At 40.4% G+C, this 15,381-nt stretch overlaps 1 protein-coding gene across 6 annotated transcripts in view; it reads right to left on the reverse strand.

Moving 5' to 3' along the window:
• The window catches only part of LOC129353379 (suppressor of tumorigenicity 7 protein homolog), a 53,722-nt gene that overhangs the window by 4,419 nt on the left and 33,922 nt on the right, over nucleotides 1–15,381 (reverse strand). For 4 of the 6 annotated variants that reach the window (XM_055022682.1, XM_055022681.1, XM_055022678.1 and 1 more), the window contains 6 exons: nucleotides 13,722–13,776; nucleotides 13,354–13,469; nucleotides 13,187–13,262; nucleotides 3,602–3,756; nucleotides 2,009–2,106; nucleotides 1,732–1,861 (listed from right to left, as the gene is read on the reverse strand). In XM_055022682.1, coding sequence (XP_054878657.1) covers nucleotides 1,732–1,861; nucleotides 2,009–2,106; nucleotides 3,602–3,756; nucleotides 13,187–13,262; nucleotides 13,354–13,469; nucleotides 13,722–13,776 — 630 coding nt within the window. The remainder of the gene's footprint in view (nucleotides 1–1,731; nucleotides 1,862–2,008; nucleotides 2,107–3,601; nucleotides 3,757–13,186; nucleotides 13,263–13,353; nucleotides 13,470–13,721; nucleotides 13,777–15,381) is intronic. The other 2 variants (XM_055022680.1, XM_055022679.1) reach the window with 1 other exon arrangement.

Raw genomic sequence — 15,381 nt, forward strand, 5'->3', positions numbered from 1 at the left:
TTGAATAAGTGTTTTTCAGAGTGAACTTAGGCTACTGCAATGAAAGATGCATTTATTCAAAGGCTTTTAGCACATTTTTATCAAAGGTACAAATAACTGTCACACACACTCTCAAAAGTAACTTAAGATTACATAAATATAGCATCTATCAAGACATAAAGTCACTAAGTTCTGCACAATAAATGATTAAAAAGCTGAACATAAACAATATGTTATTTGTATTTAAAAGACTCCACAGAAGCTTGGGATTGGGAACCATCAGCAGGTCAGGGACCAGTCAGGGATGTCCTTTGACGTAGGCTGGGGTCCATCCATGAAGAGGCACATCAAAGCTCTAGACCAGTGGTTCTTAACCTGGGTTCCATGGAGCCCTAGGAGTTCTATGAGTCGGTCTCAGGGTTTCGGCGGAGCCTCTGCCGTGGAGGTAATGACACATTGTGTAAAGTCGTGATGACACGCCCCGCTTGGCCGTCACTTGCTGCAGAGGATCACGTGACATTCCTTGGCCAATCAGAACTGCGGGGAATTTAGTCCACTCAGTATTCAACGGCTGTCGTAGTTGGATGTCGTGTGGTTTCTTTCTCGATCTTTTATCCATACTAAACATGTCGAGCAAAAAAGGAAAGTGATCGCACGAATATGTACAACGTGGATTCACATGCAACATGGATCCCATTCTGTATATAACAGAACAGGATGGGAGTCGGCGTCCCATCTGCATGATATGCAATGCCAAGTTGAGCAACTCTAGTCTCGCACCAGCAAAACTAAGGGAACACTTCTTGATGGAGATGGGGAAAAGTAAAAAAGTATTTTGTGGATTCAAAACAACAAAAAACAAATACAATTTCAAATTGAAAACAATTTTGTTGATAAAAAATATTAAATTCTTTTAAAAAATCCAAATGTACTTTTAATTCGTAAAATAGCAAAATATATATAAATATATTTTTGTGGGCTGAAATTCTTTTATGAGGCCAAAATATTGTTTTGGGGCCAGAATAAAGTAACAGCGTAATTTGTTGTGTTGGTTTTGTTCTTTGAGCAAGGTGATGTTCATGCATGACTCATTTTGTGCACCAGTAAAAAAAAAAAGCCTTGAATTTGGGGGGAAAAAAATCATATTTTATTTATCACTAAAGAAGGGTTCAGTGAATGCAGATATGAAACTGGTGGGTTTGATACCTCAGAAAAGGTTAAGAACTGGTCTATAGAGTAAAACATTTCACAGTGTTTATTTTAGATCAGGCTCTCTGCAGCTCCATCCTGAGGACGATATGGTGCAGTCAGGACATTTCACTCTGACCCAAATGGAATCCAGTTAGACACAAGGTGCATCAGCTGAACACTTGCATTAACTTTTAATGGCTTAAAACACATTTTCCTGCTAAATTAACTTGACTAAATCTTAAATGGCAGCCGTTTCAAAAAGTGAGGCCATCAGGGCAGTGGAGCATTAAATGGAAAAGATGAGTCTTTGGTTGGTTCAGGAAACTAAGAGTCTCTGCTTAAAATGTTCCTCTATGTCAAGTTAAATTCTGCTATTCCCAGGCAAACAACATTTTATAGTTCTTTAGTATTTTACAAAACAAAATAGATCGTAGAGTTCAGCTGAAAGGGGAGCTGAGGAGCAGCTCCTGTCATTAACCAAGTCTGGAGGAGCAGGAAGTGTGTTGTGGACAGGAAATGATTTGCGTATACAGGAAGTGTGTGACAGATCTGTGAACTCACCGTCGTACTTGGCCAGAACCGCCTGGACATCGGCGTAGTTCTGGAGCTCCAGTAATGACTCCAGCAGGTTCTCATGGATGTTGAACATACTGAGGAGAGGGAACTCCTTCATTAACTGGAAAACACACAACTGTTGTTACATGTTATATCAGGCAGGGGGCAGCACAGTCAACAGGCAAAAACATTGATGCGTCAACAGCAACATAATTCTATCAAATAGAAACTCAGAAAATTATAAGTGATATTTTTTGTAAAAGCAAATTTACTGCACGCTTACATCTCTCATCATCTTGACTGCTTCTCGTGTTCGGCCCAGCTTTCTGGAGCACATGGCCAGCCGCCTCTTTATATATACCAACACGTTGGTGTCTCTTCCTGGGAAACATACACCGGAAACCAAATCACCACAAACTCAAGACATTCAGCAAACAAATATCCGAGAACATTCTAGAAAACGATTATTTAACCTTTTCATGTTTTCATATTTGTGTGTCATTATAACCACACATACACAAACATTTTGTGAGAGAGACCAACACAAAGTAAGTAAATGTAAAAAAAAAAAGTTTTTGAAAACTTTTTCAAATGAAAATCTGAAAAAGTTTAGATTCAGCCCTGTTAACCCTGAAAAACTAACTGCCTTCAGATATCACCTGACTGATAAATAGAGTCTATCTGTGTGGGATTTCATCAGACTCTAGAAAGAATATGAAAGAAATAAAATTGACCTAAGGTTCAGGGGCCTCATGCATAAAAAAGAAAAATTAGAAGCATAAAGCTGTGTGCACGCGTGTAGCCACAGACCTTTCCATTATAAATACTAATTTGCGGGAAATAGAGCGCAGCTGCTGGTCTGCCAGCCTCCCTCCCTGCCTCCCTATCTCTAAGGGAGAGCCCAGCCACCCTACGGAGGAAATCCATTTCGGCCGCTTGTATCCGAGATCTCGTTCTTTCGGTCATGACCCAAAGCTCATGACCATAGATGAGGGTAGGAACGTACATTGACCGGTAAATTGAGAGCTTCGCTTTTTGACTCAATCGCTTCCTCTGAATCTCCATCAGATCCAAAATGCTCCATATTTATGCGGCTCACCTTTGTACAGCTACTTGTATACGTGTGGTTGCATACACACCCTGATCACCTTAAAAATAATCAAACCTGTTGATTACTTTGAGTCAGCAAGTTTGACTTAATCTGCTGATCCTTTCAGTGAGAATGAATTTAGTTGTATTTATTTTTTTATTTTGACACTTTGTAGTTTGTTATTGTCCACAGAAAAAGTTGGCGTGGCTGCCGCACATTTTCATTGCAGCGAAAAAGTGTGTGTATACGCAAACTTTAACACAAAGTTCATTTTCATACAAGCCGACTTGTGTGTAAAATATGGCACACACATTTTTTGTGCATACACACACTTTATGCATGAGGACCCTGGTCATTTTGGAAGTAAGCACAAGAGTTTACTTTTTGAGGACAAAGCATTTTTAAAAGGGAGATTTTCTTTTATTGAACAAACTTCTTAGCTTATGCTTAGCTTAATGACAAACACTTTTTGTGAAATCAATGTTCTGTTGAACCACAGATGTTTGGTATATTTGTAAAACAGAATATCAGTGAATGAAGACATTTGGATAAAGATTTGTTGGGTTTTTTTATTCACAGCAGAGTTATGTATTTTTGGGTTGATAAATATGGTTAAACTGAAAAAATAAAAAACAGAAAAAGTGGAATCTGTGAAAAAACAGAATGTATACCACAGCACTCTGTGTTATGCACTACTTTATGTTGATCTATCTCACAATCTCCCACTAACATATGTTAACATTAGAAACTGCAGTGTGAAGAGCTGACTCAGACGCTGCTACTCACTGTGCTGGGCTTCGTACTGTGTGCCGTGGTGCTGCAGCTGCTGGCTGCGGCGGTAGCAGCCCTCTCCAGCTTTAAGTGCCTGTTTAAATAACCGCTCAGCCTCCATTATGGTGGTGGCTTCCTCCTCTGCCAGGAGGATGTATGCTGTAGCACAGCTACGGGAGAACAGAAGAGACAAAAAGCCACCAGGGAATTTAAAAACCAACACAGCCTCACGTCACCTCTCATGTTTTCCAAGTCAATACACGGAGTCTGAAAAAGGAAATTAATATTCTTCTGAACACTATGAGGAAATTGAAAATGAAGTTATTTCTCAGTGGTCCAATCCATCACCTCAGTGGGGAGACGAAAAAAGTCCAGGCTGGACATGATAAACAAATGGCTGATTAAAAGCTGCTCTACCAGCTCAGTGACCTTCATCGATAACCTCTGGATCTATTGGCAGTGCTTTCACCTTTTTGGAAGAGGAGGACGCAATCTTAATAAACATGGGGTAAAGCTACTCACTGCAAACCTTTTTTTATTTCATTAACAAAGATAACAATGTGATCTCCGCTTCAGAAGAACAGGCTCAAGGATGTCTGACTAGGATGGAGCCCGCCGCATATCAGGAGCAAACTACTGCAAAACAAGCTGATATAACATCGACTGGTTTTCTTCCTCCTTCTGCCCTCCCTCTTTGCTCCTCCACTCATTCACTGCATTCACAAGATACCTATGAAGAAATGTCTTCTGGACTAGAGTTTCTTAAATTTACAGATGGAATGAATCAACAGGTTTGCCTCGGCACATCTCTCCTTAGCGCTCACATAGTAGACCTCACTACATTTAAGCCACCTGCCCCTGACTTATCAGAGGATCAATCACTCTGAAACCGGGATGCAGATATTATCTTTACATATGTCTTCCTCCAGAATGTGTCTGGCCCCCGGGTTCTGCAGAACAGGACATTACCTGTCGGGATCACTACAAGAAAATTTACAAAAAACTGTATTCAAGAAATACAAAATATAGTGGTCCTATTTCAAACCTCAGACCGAAGAACTTTTGGCCTCCAAGCCACTTAAAGTAGCTCTTTTAAATACCAGATCTCTCTGTGCTAAAGTTCTATTAATTAATGATTTCATCATTAATTCAGCATAATATTGATGTTATGTTTCTGACAGAAACATGGATGAATGACAATAATGACCAAATCGTACTAATTGAATCAACTACAATTTTTTAAGTGAAAATAGAAAACATAAAAAAGGAGGAGGCGTGGCTTCTATATTTAAGAATAACATAAACTATAGTAAAATCTCTTTGGGTCATTTTGCCTCTTTTGAGTATCTTGGAATCGAGGTAAAAGGCCACAAATTAACTTTGATACTAATTTATACAAAACAACATACATGGAAATTTTCTTTACTGACTTGAATGATCTTCTATCTCTCATATGCATTGATTATGATTAATTAATAATTGTTGGTGATTTCAACATTTTTGTTGACAACTCCCCAGACAGTGTTATGTAATGGAGCAGAACCGTTACGTTCCCCTACATTCCATCAGACAAAAACAATCGAGACTCGAACGATTAATAAACTCTCAAAGCTTACAATTTAAAAGGTTGAACTTTTCAAGAATTATTAACAAACATAGCCGGAAAAATAACAAAGAAAACATTAACAAAAAATACATTTCTTTTAACTTTATTAAACTTAGGCTACCTTTTACCGTATCTGTACCGTTATCTGTCTGTAGCGCTGAACTTGAAAGACCAAAATAATCGATCGCAGATCAGTAGATCTTGTTTTCCCTTTTAGTTGTTTAAAATAGTTTTATAACCACTACACATTCCCCTTCAACAGAAATGTCATCCTCGACATTCAGTAAGGAAAGGAGTGAGATGACAACCATAAACCATAAAACCATGACGAGATTACTCGGTCCATACACAGGCACTTGACCTAATCAAAGTCTTTAAGTGCCAATATCAAGTCCAGAAAAGGTGGATCAGCAATACACAAACATAGGATCATAGGCGGACACCTGAACTGGCTCTGGCCACATAGGCCTTGCTTGAAAGTGTCCATAATAGTGCACTGGGTCAAGGCAATATGTGGACCTTGGTGGAAGTCCCAAACTATAACAAGAAGGATGACCAAATTCATCATAGGTGAATCGCTGTGGTGGTCGCCGTTCTCTCTTAGGCCTATTTTGTACTTGCTCATCTCCACTGCGGTTCACACATGCAGGAGGTGACAAGGATGTTAGTAGAAGGCTGTCTCCACAATTTTCCAGTTGTTCAGGCGTTCCATCTCGCTCCACTAGCAGTCAGGCATCGATTGATCTTCCTCCAGATTTAACACCATCTCTTGTTCCTCTTCTGGCCTCGTGCCTCCCCTTGCTGCTGTGGGCTCAGGGCCTGTCAACACATTGGTGTGCTCCTCAGCAGTGGGACCTGTTCGGTTGTGTGGTTCAGGGCATGGGTAGTAAAACCATCCATCCTCTGAATCCTCATCACTGACGTCTTTTAGTTGACTGTCAAGTTCACTGTCATGTGTCTGTTTTGAACCTTTTCTCCGTGATCTGGCAACTTTTAGGGGACCTTCCAGAGGTAGGTGGTCACAGGGAAGTAAGAGGTTGCGGTGTAGTATCTATCTCTCCCCTTTCCTTTTTCAGGTACCACCTCATATATAGGAGCATTCTTGTTTACTCGTCGCAAAACCTTGTGGATGATGTCCTCCCAATGGTTGTGGAGTTTACCAGTCCCACCTCTTGGGGTCAAATTCCTAACCAGGACACGGTCTCCGGGTTCCAACTCTGAGCTCTTTACTTTGCAATCATGGTTTCTTTTGCTTCTTTCAGCTGATTTTCTTGCATTGTTCCTTGTTATCTCATAAGCTTGTTGCATTCCTTCTCGCCATTTTCGCTCTCTGTGATCAGGTGTACTTGTTTCTGGTGTCAAGCGGAAGAGTACATCAATTGGCAGTCTTAGAGTCCTTCCAAACAGAAGAAAGAAGGGGAAAAGCCAGTGACTATATTAGTAAGAGGTGCTCTAGTCTCTTGGCTTGGTTTCTTCTGTTTTATACATGTGCAGCTCTAAGTCACAAAGTGCTGAATGTCATGTTGCATGTATGGCCAGAAGAAACGTTCTCTCATCAATGAAGTGGTTCAATCAACTCCTTGATGTCCCATGCCATCATGTAGTTCTTTCATAAGGGTTGCTTTGTACTTTTCAGGCAAGACAAGTTGTATTCGTTTGGCTGTCTTGCGACACAGGATGCTGTCATCATCCAAGGTCAGTTTTTCCCATTCGTGTAGCTTTTACTCTCTGTGCTGAGTGATCTTAGCTGTTTTCTGTTAGGCTTTTTATTTAACTGACAATATTCAATCAGAACTGTGCTCAGACGATTGATAATATTTTTATCTTCCCTGAGCTCGGCAAATCTTTTGCAATGAAAGAAGTGTTTGGTGTGAAGTGCCGATTTCTTTGCATTGAGCAGAGAGTGCCATGGACCACACTGCCTGGGAACTTGGGTCCTCAACTGACTGTACTACTGCTTGAGCTGAACTGGATGACATTTCCTCGGTACAGTGTTCCATCATGATGTTAATTTCCACTGGCAGCCTTGACAGACAGTCTGCATCAATGTTTTCTTTCCCTGGTCGGTATCGAATGGTAAGGTGAAAATCCGCTAATTCAGCCACCCACCGACACCCGGTTGTATTCAGCTTTGCTGTAGACAAGACATAAGTGAGCGGATTATTGTCTGTATATACAGTGTATGACGAGCCAATCAAATAGTCTCTGAATTTCTCACAGATGGCCCATTTTAAGGCGAGAAATTCCAATTTTCCAGACTGGAAATGGTAGTTTTTTTCAGATTTGGTGAGTGTTCGCGAGGCATATGCTATTACATGCATTTTTCCTTCCTATTCCTGATACAAAACTGCCCCCAGACCCAGATTGGAAGCATCTGAGTGTAAAACAAAGGGTTTACTAAAATCAGGAAAGTCGAGGATTGGTGGCTCCACCAGGTGGTCTATCAGTTCCTCAAGCAAGTGCTGATGTTTTTCTGTCCAAACAATGGGAAGGTTGGAGGGGGTCCCAGTTTTACTTTTATTCTTTCTCTGCCTTGTAACATGTTTGTCACTTTGATTTGAATCTGCAGGAGCTCTCATGAGATCATAAAGAGGGGCAGCTATTTGAGAAAAGTCTCGAATATACTGACGGAAATAACTCAGGAGGCCCATCGTTCTCCCACAGTAGCTGGCCGTTTGTCTTTCAGGGCCCTGACAGCAATGGTATCAGCAGGGTCGATTTTACTGCCCTCTGATGAAACGACGCACCCAAGATAGCGAAACTCATGCCGAAACATTTCACATTTGGCTGGCTTCAACTTGATGCCATGCATTCTCAATCGTCTAAGCACAGTTCTGACATGTTCAACATGGCTTTTGAATGGCTTACTGAAAACAAGAATGTCATCAAGGTATGGAATGCAAATATCATCCCTGAGTCCTTCGAGACATTCTTCCATGAACCGCTGAAAAGCAGCTGGTGCGTTCATTAAACCAAATGGTATTCAAATCCATTCATATAAACTCCAAGGGGTCACAAAAGCAGTGAGGGGCTGACTGTGTTCTGCCATAAACCCCTGATGGTAAGCTTTACGTTAATCTAACAGTGAAAACCATGAGTTGCCTCCCAGGCCATCCATAATGTCCTGTACCTGGGGAATGGGCAGGAGGTCTGGTACAGTCTTATGGTTCAACTCACGGTAATTGATACAAAAGCGTAAGCTCCCATCTTTTTTTCGAACACACACCACTGTAGAAGAATAGGGGGAATTTGATTTGCGCACCCAACCTTGTGTGATCAGATCATGTAGATAGCTCTTCATTTCTTGATATAATGGTTTTGGAACTGAGAGGTAAGTTTTAGCCACAGGTGCTGTGTCTTTCAGTGAGATGGACAGTCGCAGGTTCTCGATGCATCCAATATCATCATCGGAACAGGAAAAGGAACCTGTCTCCTTTCTTAACATCTGTTTAACCAGATCTCTTACAGGGGGACTGAGATGATCCAAATTAACTGGGGATCCTAGTCACAATCAGAGGTTTTTTGTTTCCTCATCTCCACATTAGCTACTGTTAATGGGGAAATGGAGCAGGACTGTTCAAAGATTGTTGTCGGGTAAACTGCTTGGACTGGCTGTGCTGTCCCAATAACAGTCCTTCCAGAGAGTGTTATGTCATGGTCTGTTGGGTTTTGCACATCCATAATCATGAATGATTTTGTACCTTTCTCTAGTTTTATGAGGGTGTCAGTGAACTCTAGGCCTTCCGACCACTGTGGGTTGACACTAGGTTCGAAAATCAAAGTGGTCTCCTGTAGAGGGGTTATTATAACACAGCACTCTACTTTTACTGATGTATGTTTTGGGACATGTACTTGTCCTCTGGTATTCTTGACATCATACTCCAAATATTGCTGTTCAGCAGCAACTCTAGCCACAAACACTTCAGCATCATCCATTTCAAAGTCAGCAAAAGCTGCTTGGACAGCTTTGATTAACTGCTCTTTATTGGTGTCTTTGCTTTGCTGCAGCTCAGTATCCACTATCAGGCCAATGACATTTGAACCAATAATAGGGCGAGCAAGACTATTGCCTTTAATTACTAGTGATGGGACAACAACTTCTGTTGTTGGGACTCCATCTGCAGCTAGTTTGAATGTGACTTCTATCCATCGTAAGTACGGCATGTTTTGGCCATTGGCTGCAATGAGATTCAAAGTATCACTGTTTTCAATTATCTCAGAAATGTCTTTTAAAGTCACATGTGGCAGGTGTTCCGCTTTCCATTGTTCACTGACTACAGTCACTTGTGAGCCAGAGTCCCACAATGCTCTAATTTGCTGACCTTGGATATAGCAGTCAACCAGATATTTTTTTCCTACTAGGGGGGCAAATTTAACTTGCTTTTCCTTTCGTGGTGTGGCTCAGACAGTACTACAGGAAGTTGTTGAGCATTGATTTTTATGTTCAGGCAAGTGTTCATGTTGACATCCCTCGGAGCAGTATAACACACTCTTACAAGATGAACATTGTCTCAGTCTCACCTTTAATCCACTTGCACCACAGTGTGCACAGAGTTGGGCACTGCTGATGACGCGGTCACTCCCTGCTCCGCTGGGGTAACCCTTGCTCGTTTAAAGCACTCCCTCTGAATTGGCCTGATCTCCTCATTCTGCAGCCAGCTGAGAAGTGTTCACTGCTGCCACACCTGAAGCAGTGAATGCAATCCTCCAAATTTTCCTGCTGGCAGGCGTAGCACCTCCTCCTAGACTGTAGTGAATTGGTGGAGAGGGGGGCGTTGATTTCCATATCTCTGATTGGGTGGGAGATGATCATGTTGACCTTGGGGTGGTGGTAAATAATTATGATGTGTTGAATGGGGTTGGAAGTAGCTGTATTGCACTGGACTAGCTTGATGGTAACCAGGATGCACTGCAGGCTGGTGTGTCTGTGATGAGTTGTGGTAAACTGGTGCTGATTGAGCTGGTTTGCAATCTGGTCCTGATACCGGGTTTAGGTGCTGCCTCTGCAGATAAGAGGACTGCTGCATAGACTCTTTAATAGAAGACACTTCAGCTTTCAGATCTTTAAGCAGAGTCATGTTTGCTTTCATCTCCTGCAGTTCTGAGAGAATATCTGTTTGGCTCTTACTGTGACTCGACTGGCTTATTTTGTCCTTCTGTGGTCAGACTGAGCAGAGTGAACAGTCACAGATTGCTGTGGTGCATGCATTTTTTTCTTGTCCTGCCTCTCACTTTCATAGGCAGATGCAATATTAAATTTTTCGAATAAAAGTTAATCAGAAACACCAGCTTGTTCTACAGATGGCTGAAGATCATGTTTTATGTTATCGTTCAACAAACTGGTCATAACAGTATGGAGAAACATGTTCTGCACTAGCACTGGATCATAACGTAAGCCTGACTCTGACTCTTGAGATGCAAACAGAATCTTCTGTCGTAGGTCTAGAGTGCGGATGAGAAAACTCTGAGTCTCCTCAACGCTCTGTGCTTCTGATGACAGCTGTTTATATAATTCTGTTGGACTTTTTTCCTGATAATGGTAGCACAGTATTCTTCTAGGAGTGGGGAGACAATGGCCCTTACGACAGCATCAACGATTTCAGTTTCTGGAAAGCCTTTGAGGAGGCCAGGCTCAATTTGTCGTGTGAGACTGGAAAACGTGAGGCGATTCTTTTGTCCTGGGTCTCCAATTTGTCCAGATATTTTGAATTCTTTGTGCCATACAGCCGGGGTCTGACGTAGGACTGAAGCTGGAATTCCAAGGCTGGACATGGTAGTCGGAACTTTATGCACATCCTTCTCGTGAGCATGTTTTATTTGGGATGGTACATGAGACTGAGAGGGTCTGGTTTCTGTTGATGTACTGCCCAGTACCTCATCATATTCATTCTGCTGTTCGTGTCGTGCTACTTTGAATTCCTTTACTTGGATAACTGTAGCCTGAACTTGGAGCTCAGTTATCTTGTATTTAAAGCAGAGAAACTCTGTAGATGTCACTAATCATTAAAATGAGCGATGTTCTATTCTTTCCTTTCACATGTTCAAATTTTGACCCAGCAATGGTTGAGAAAATCACACAGTTCTGTTTGGCTTTCTGCTGGCAGCGTACACAAAAGTCCTATTATCTCCAGCTGTAATGCCTCTACCTCGGTTGACCCCATCTTCGATGTAATTTTCTGCTAAACCTTGGTTGCAGCACTCCTGACACCTTAGGTTAACCTCAAATTACTTTTGCCCTCGGTTGCGGAAACTCTGACTGCCACACAGTTGTCCAGTAGATGTTGTTGGCCTGGGTAAGTAAGTTAAAGGGGAACTGAATGAGAGCTGGAGACGTCTGGTCCTAGCAGAAGTCAAACTTTGCCTCACTCAATCCCAGCGGTGCCTCCAAAATATGACGCCCCTATAAAGGGGAATAATGAAAACACGGAGACAATGTTACTCCAGTAACAGTGTTATGTAATGGAGCAGAACCGTTACGTTCCCCTACATTCCATCAGACAAAAACAATCGAGACTTGAACGATTAATAAACTCTCAAAACTTACCATTTAAAAGGTTGAACTTTTCAAGAATTATTAACAAACATAGCCGAAAAAGTAACAAAGAAAACATTAACAAAAATCACATTTCTTTTAACTTCACTAAATTTAGGCTACCTTTTACCGTATCTGTACCGTTATCTGTCTGTAGCGCTGAACTTGAAAGACCAAAATAATCGATCGCAGATCAGTAGATCTTGTTTTCCCTTTTAGTTGTTTTAAAATAGTTTTATAACCACTACATCACCAGGTGACCTTTGATCCCGTACAATCACTGAATAAATGCTTAGAACAGATAAATGTGTGGATGTGCCAAAACCTTCTCCAGCTGAACAGAAACAAAACTGACGTTATTCCTTTTGTACCTAGAGGAACGATCTAGATCTATAGATATAGAGTCAATGCACAGCTTCAGTTAACCCAGAACCAAACAAGGAGCAGCATTCAGCTTCTATTCACCACAAATCTGGAACAAACTTCCAGAAAAAGTAAAACAGCTGAAACACTAACTTCCTTTAAATCTCGACTGAAAAACCACCTGCTTAGAGTCGAACTTTAGACGTCATCAATTATAAATTTAATGATGGAACTTGACTTAATGTCATGTTTTGATTGTTGAGTGTATGTCGCATGACTTTGTGTTTTTGTGTTTATGATGGAAAGCACTTTGAAATGCCTTGCTGCTGAAATGTGCTATACAAATAAAATTTGATTGATTGATTGACCTGGAGGAATGAAAAGTGTTTGAAGAGTACTTTTGGTATTCTTTGATATGGAATATTTCTAAACTGGAATACTTTAAGTTAAACTGGAATGTTATAGTTTAGCTAACCACTAGAGGGAAACATGTCTAGTAATTCACAATTTTCTTTTTTGTGACATTTTAAAAGTTCGTACAAAATTTGTGAAGAAACAGTTATATTTACCACAGAATAACATTTTAGACAAAGTTATTGTCATGTAACTGTTTGCCTGAATGTCAAACACTTTATGTACTCTAACTATGGATGGGCTTATATGAAAATGTTTTATTGTCTCAAAACAAACATGTCTGAAGACGCTCAGTTTTTCAGCTTTTTAAATGTAAAAAGTGTTTAAAAAGTCTCTATTCCGGCACACACTCGGAATACTTCCAGCATGTGAAACTTACACCTAGATGTGCACACGCAACACAAGAGAGTTTAAAAATATTTCAGCTTTTGCTGTTGTTCATCGTTCTCCCCTCATCAACAAGATGGAAATGTTAGCATCAGCCCAGTACATCATCGACCGATACCGATGTAGATATATCGTACATCCCCACCTATAAAATACTTGTCAGTCTGATTTTATGTTGAAAACGAGATGTGTGTAAAATACAAAGTTCAGTGTTCCCAGTGCATTTTTATAATAATAGTTATAAGAATTTTCCTACACACAACTGTACACTGTGTATTGTTGTCAGTGCAGAACTCACTCTTCCAACTCCAGTGCTTCATGTGCTGCAGAGATGCGAGCCTGTGGATTTCTTTCTCTCCACGCCTTCTGCATGACTGCAGGAACACACACATACACACACAGCCCCTTATTTATTAGGCATAAGATCATATACATATCATATGTAATTTTCATGGATTTTCTTACTGGCATCGGCTGGTCGCAGGTGGTCTGAGTCGCATGTGAAGAAGGTCTGATGGTCCTGTGCTGACAGATTCATGTCGTAGTAAGTCAGCGGCTCTCGACCCGTTACCCATGTATAACTGGAAAGGGGAAACATGGCACAACAGGAGAAACCAGGTGTTATTGACTGAAGCTTCCAAATCAGGATTAAGATCACGCTATAGCAAAAAGAAAGCAGCAGCTGAGTTAAGAGGAATCAGGAGGAACAACAATAGCTAACAGGGACAAAAATTGATGAAAACTGATCAGATATGAGAGAAAAACAGATGAGAGAATTAGAAAATGGGAGAGCAGCAGCAGAAGAACACAGACAAGTCTTTTCTCATACTCACCGATTATATTCAGCTCCACGAAATAAATTTAGAGGATTTCTCCACACTTTACATTCTGCAGAGCCAAAGAAAGAACAACACAGACCAGGCGAGTCAAATCAGAGTAGTTCAGTCTGCTCTTCACATCTATCTTCTAATCCATTGTTCGCTTAAAAACAGGTGGACATGGTGTCTTCATTTCTTCACACCAAAAGGACAAACATTACACTATTAGGCAGCACAGTCACCATGTCCCTGTCATATTAATGTAAGACTGAAAATTGGAGTTATGAAAATGTAAAATATTTTGGAAATGTTTTATTTTGAAAGACTCCCTGGATGGGGGAGAAGGGAGCGTTCGGGAACAGCTGAGTTGGGTGACATCTGATTGAGTAGCAGAAAAGAAATTAAATGTTCGACACTGAGAAAGAGCTCAATTGTTCCTATGGATTATTCTACAAAGGAGAATCACAGTAACTGGACACCCACAATTCTTACATTAACATCACTCTGATTGGTTGTTCAGTTTAGTGTAAAAGATCTTATAATAGAACAGAGTTCTTCTTTCCCAGATGTACAGTGCTTTGCAAAAGTTAACAAACCAGCTGCCAGTTAGGGTACTGTTACACCTCTACCAGCTTTGGCCCCAACCTGGACACTGGAACAATGTTTTCTAGTTAAAACAACCTGTCAATTTTATAGTAGAGACACATTTACCCATTTATAAATCAAAATCAAATCAAATTTTATTTGTATAGCACATTTCAGCAGCAAGGCATTTCAAAGTGCTTTACATCATAAACACAAAAACACAATCATGCAACATAATAAATAATACATTGTTACATATTACGATTCAAATGCAATTCTAAATAGGCGTGTTTATACAACCACATACAAACACATCTTATATACTAATGCACAAATCAGAAGGAAACTTGGCTTTACATGTCATTTCAGTCACCAGGAAGACCTCCCTCTCTTCTTAGAGTTACTCATTCTTTAAAAAGTTTCTCCAGACCGGTTGGGGAGTGTCTGAGAGTAGAAATTTCCAAGTCCCACTAAAGAACCTTTAATTGGACTTTGACCAGGTCATTCTAATGTAAATAAGCATTTCGTTACAGATCCAGGGGAGTGTTTTGGGTGACCGCCCTGCTTGAGAGTGAATTTCCACCACCAGATGCCATGGAAGCCAAAATTTGTTTCAAATGAATCTGAAAAAAATGTATCTTTTTTTGAAAGAGCAAACATAAGAAAACTTATTTGTAAACCCCTACATTAAGAAAATATCATTAAATGTATTTGTTCAAGTCCAGTGTGTTTTTATTGCTTTAGTTTAAATCAAATAAATTTAAAAAACATAGTATTGAGTAGTTGGAGTTTCTTTGGTGTCTTTGGTGTGTATTCTGATTTACAGCTGAGGAACTCAAAACAAGTTAGTCCAAGTTAGATTATTAAATGCAATTTCTGTTCTGATCTTTCAGTCTCTACGAAAGCATAGCCCAAAATAATTGTCAAAACTAAACTGTGACTTAAGATTACTCATAAATGCTCTGATAAAGCTAAAGTTATAACTGGTAACTTTACCAAAGAGTTGAGATTCGGAATCCCTCAAAAATACTTAGCCAAAAACGGCTCCTGTATTTTGAAATGCTCTGAATTTGAAGCACCAATGTGCCAA

Source organism: Poeciliopsis prolifica, unplaced genomic scaffold, assembly GCF_027474105.1.
Source record: "Poeciliopsis prolifica strain line A6 unplaced genomic scaffold, Auburn_PproV2 SCAFFOLD089, whole genome shotgun sequence".
Classification (NCBI taxonomy): domain Eukaryota; kingdom Metazoa; phylum Chordata; class Actinopteri; order Cyprinodontiformes; family Poeciliidae; genus Poeciliopsis; species Poeciliopsis prolifica.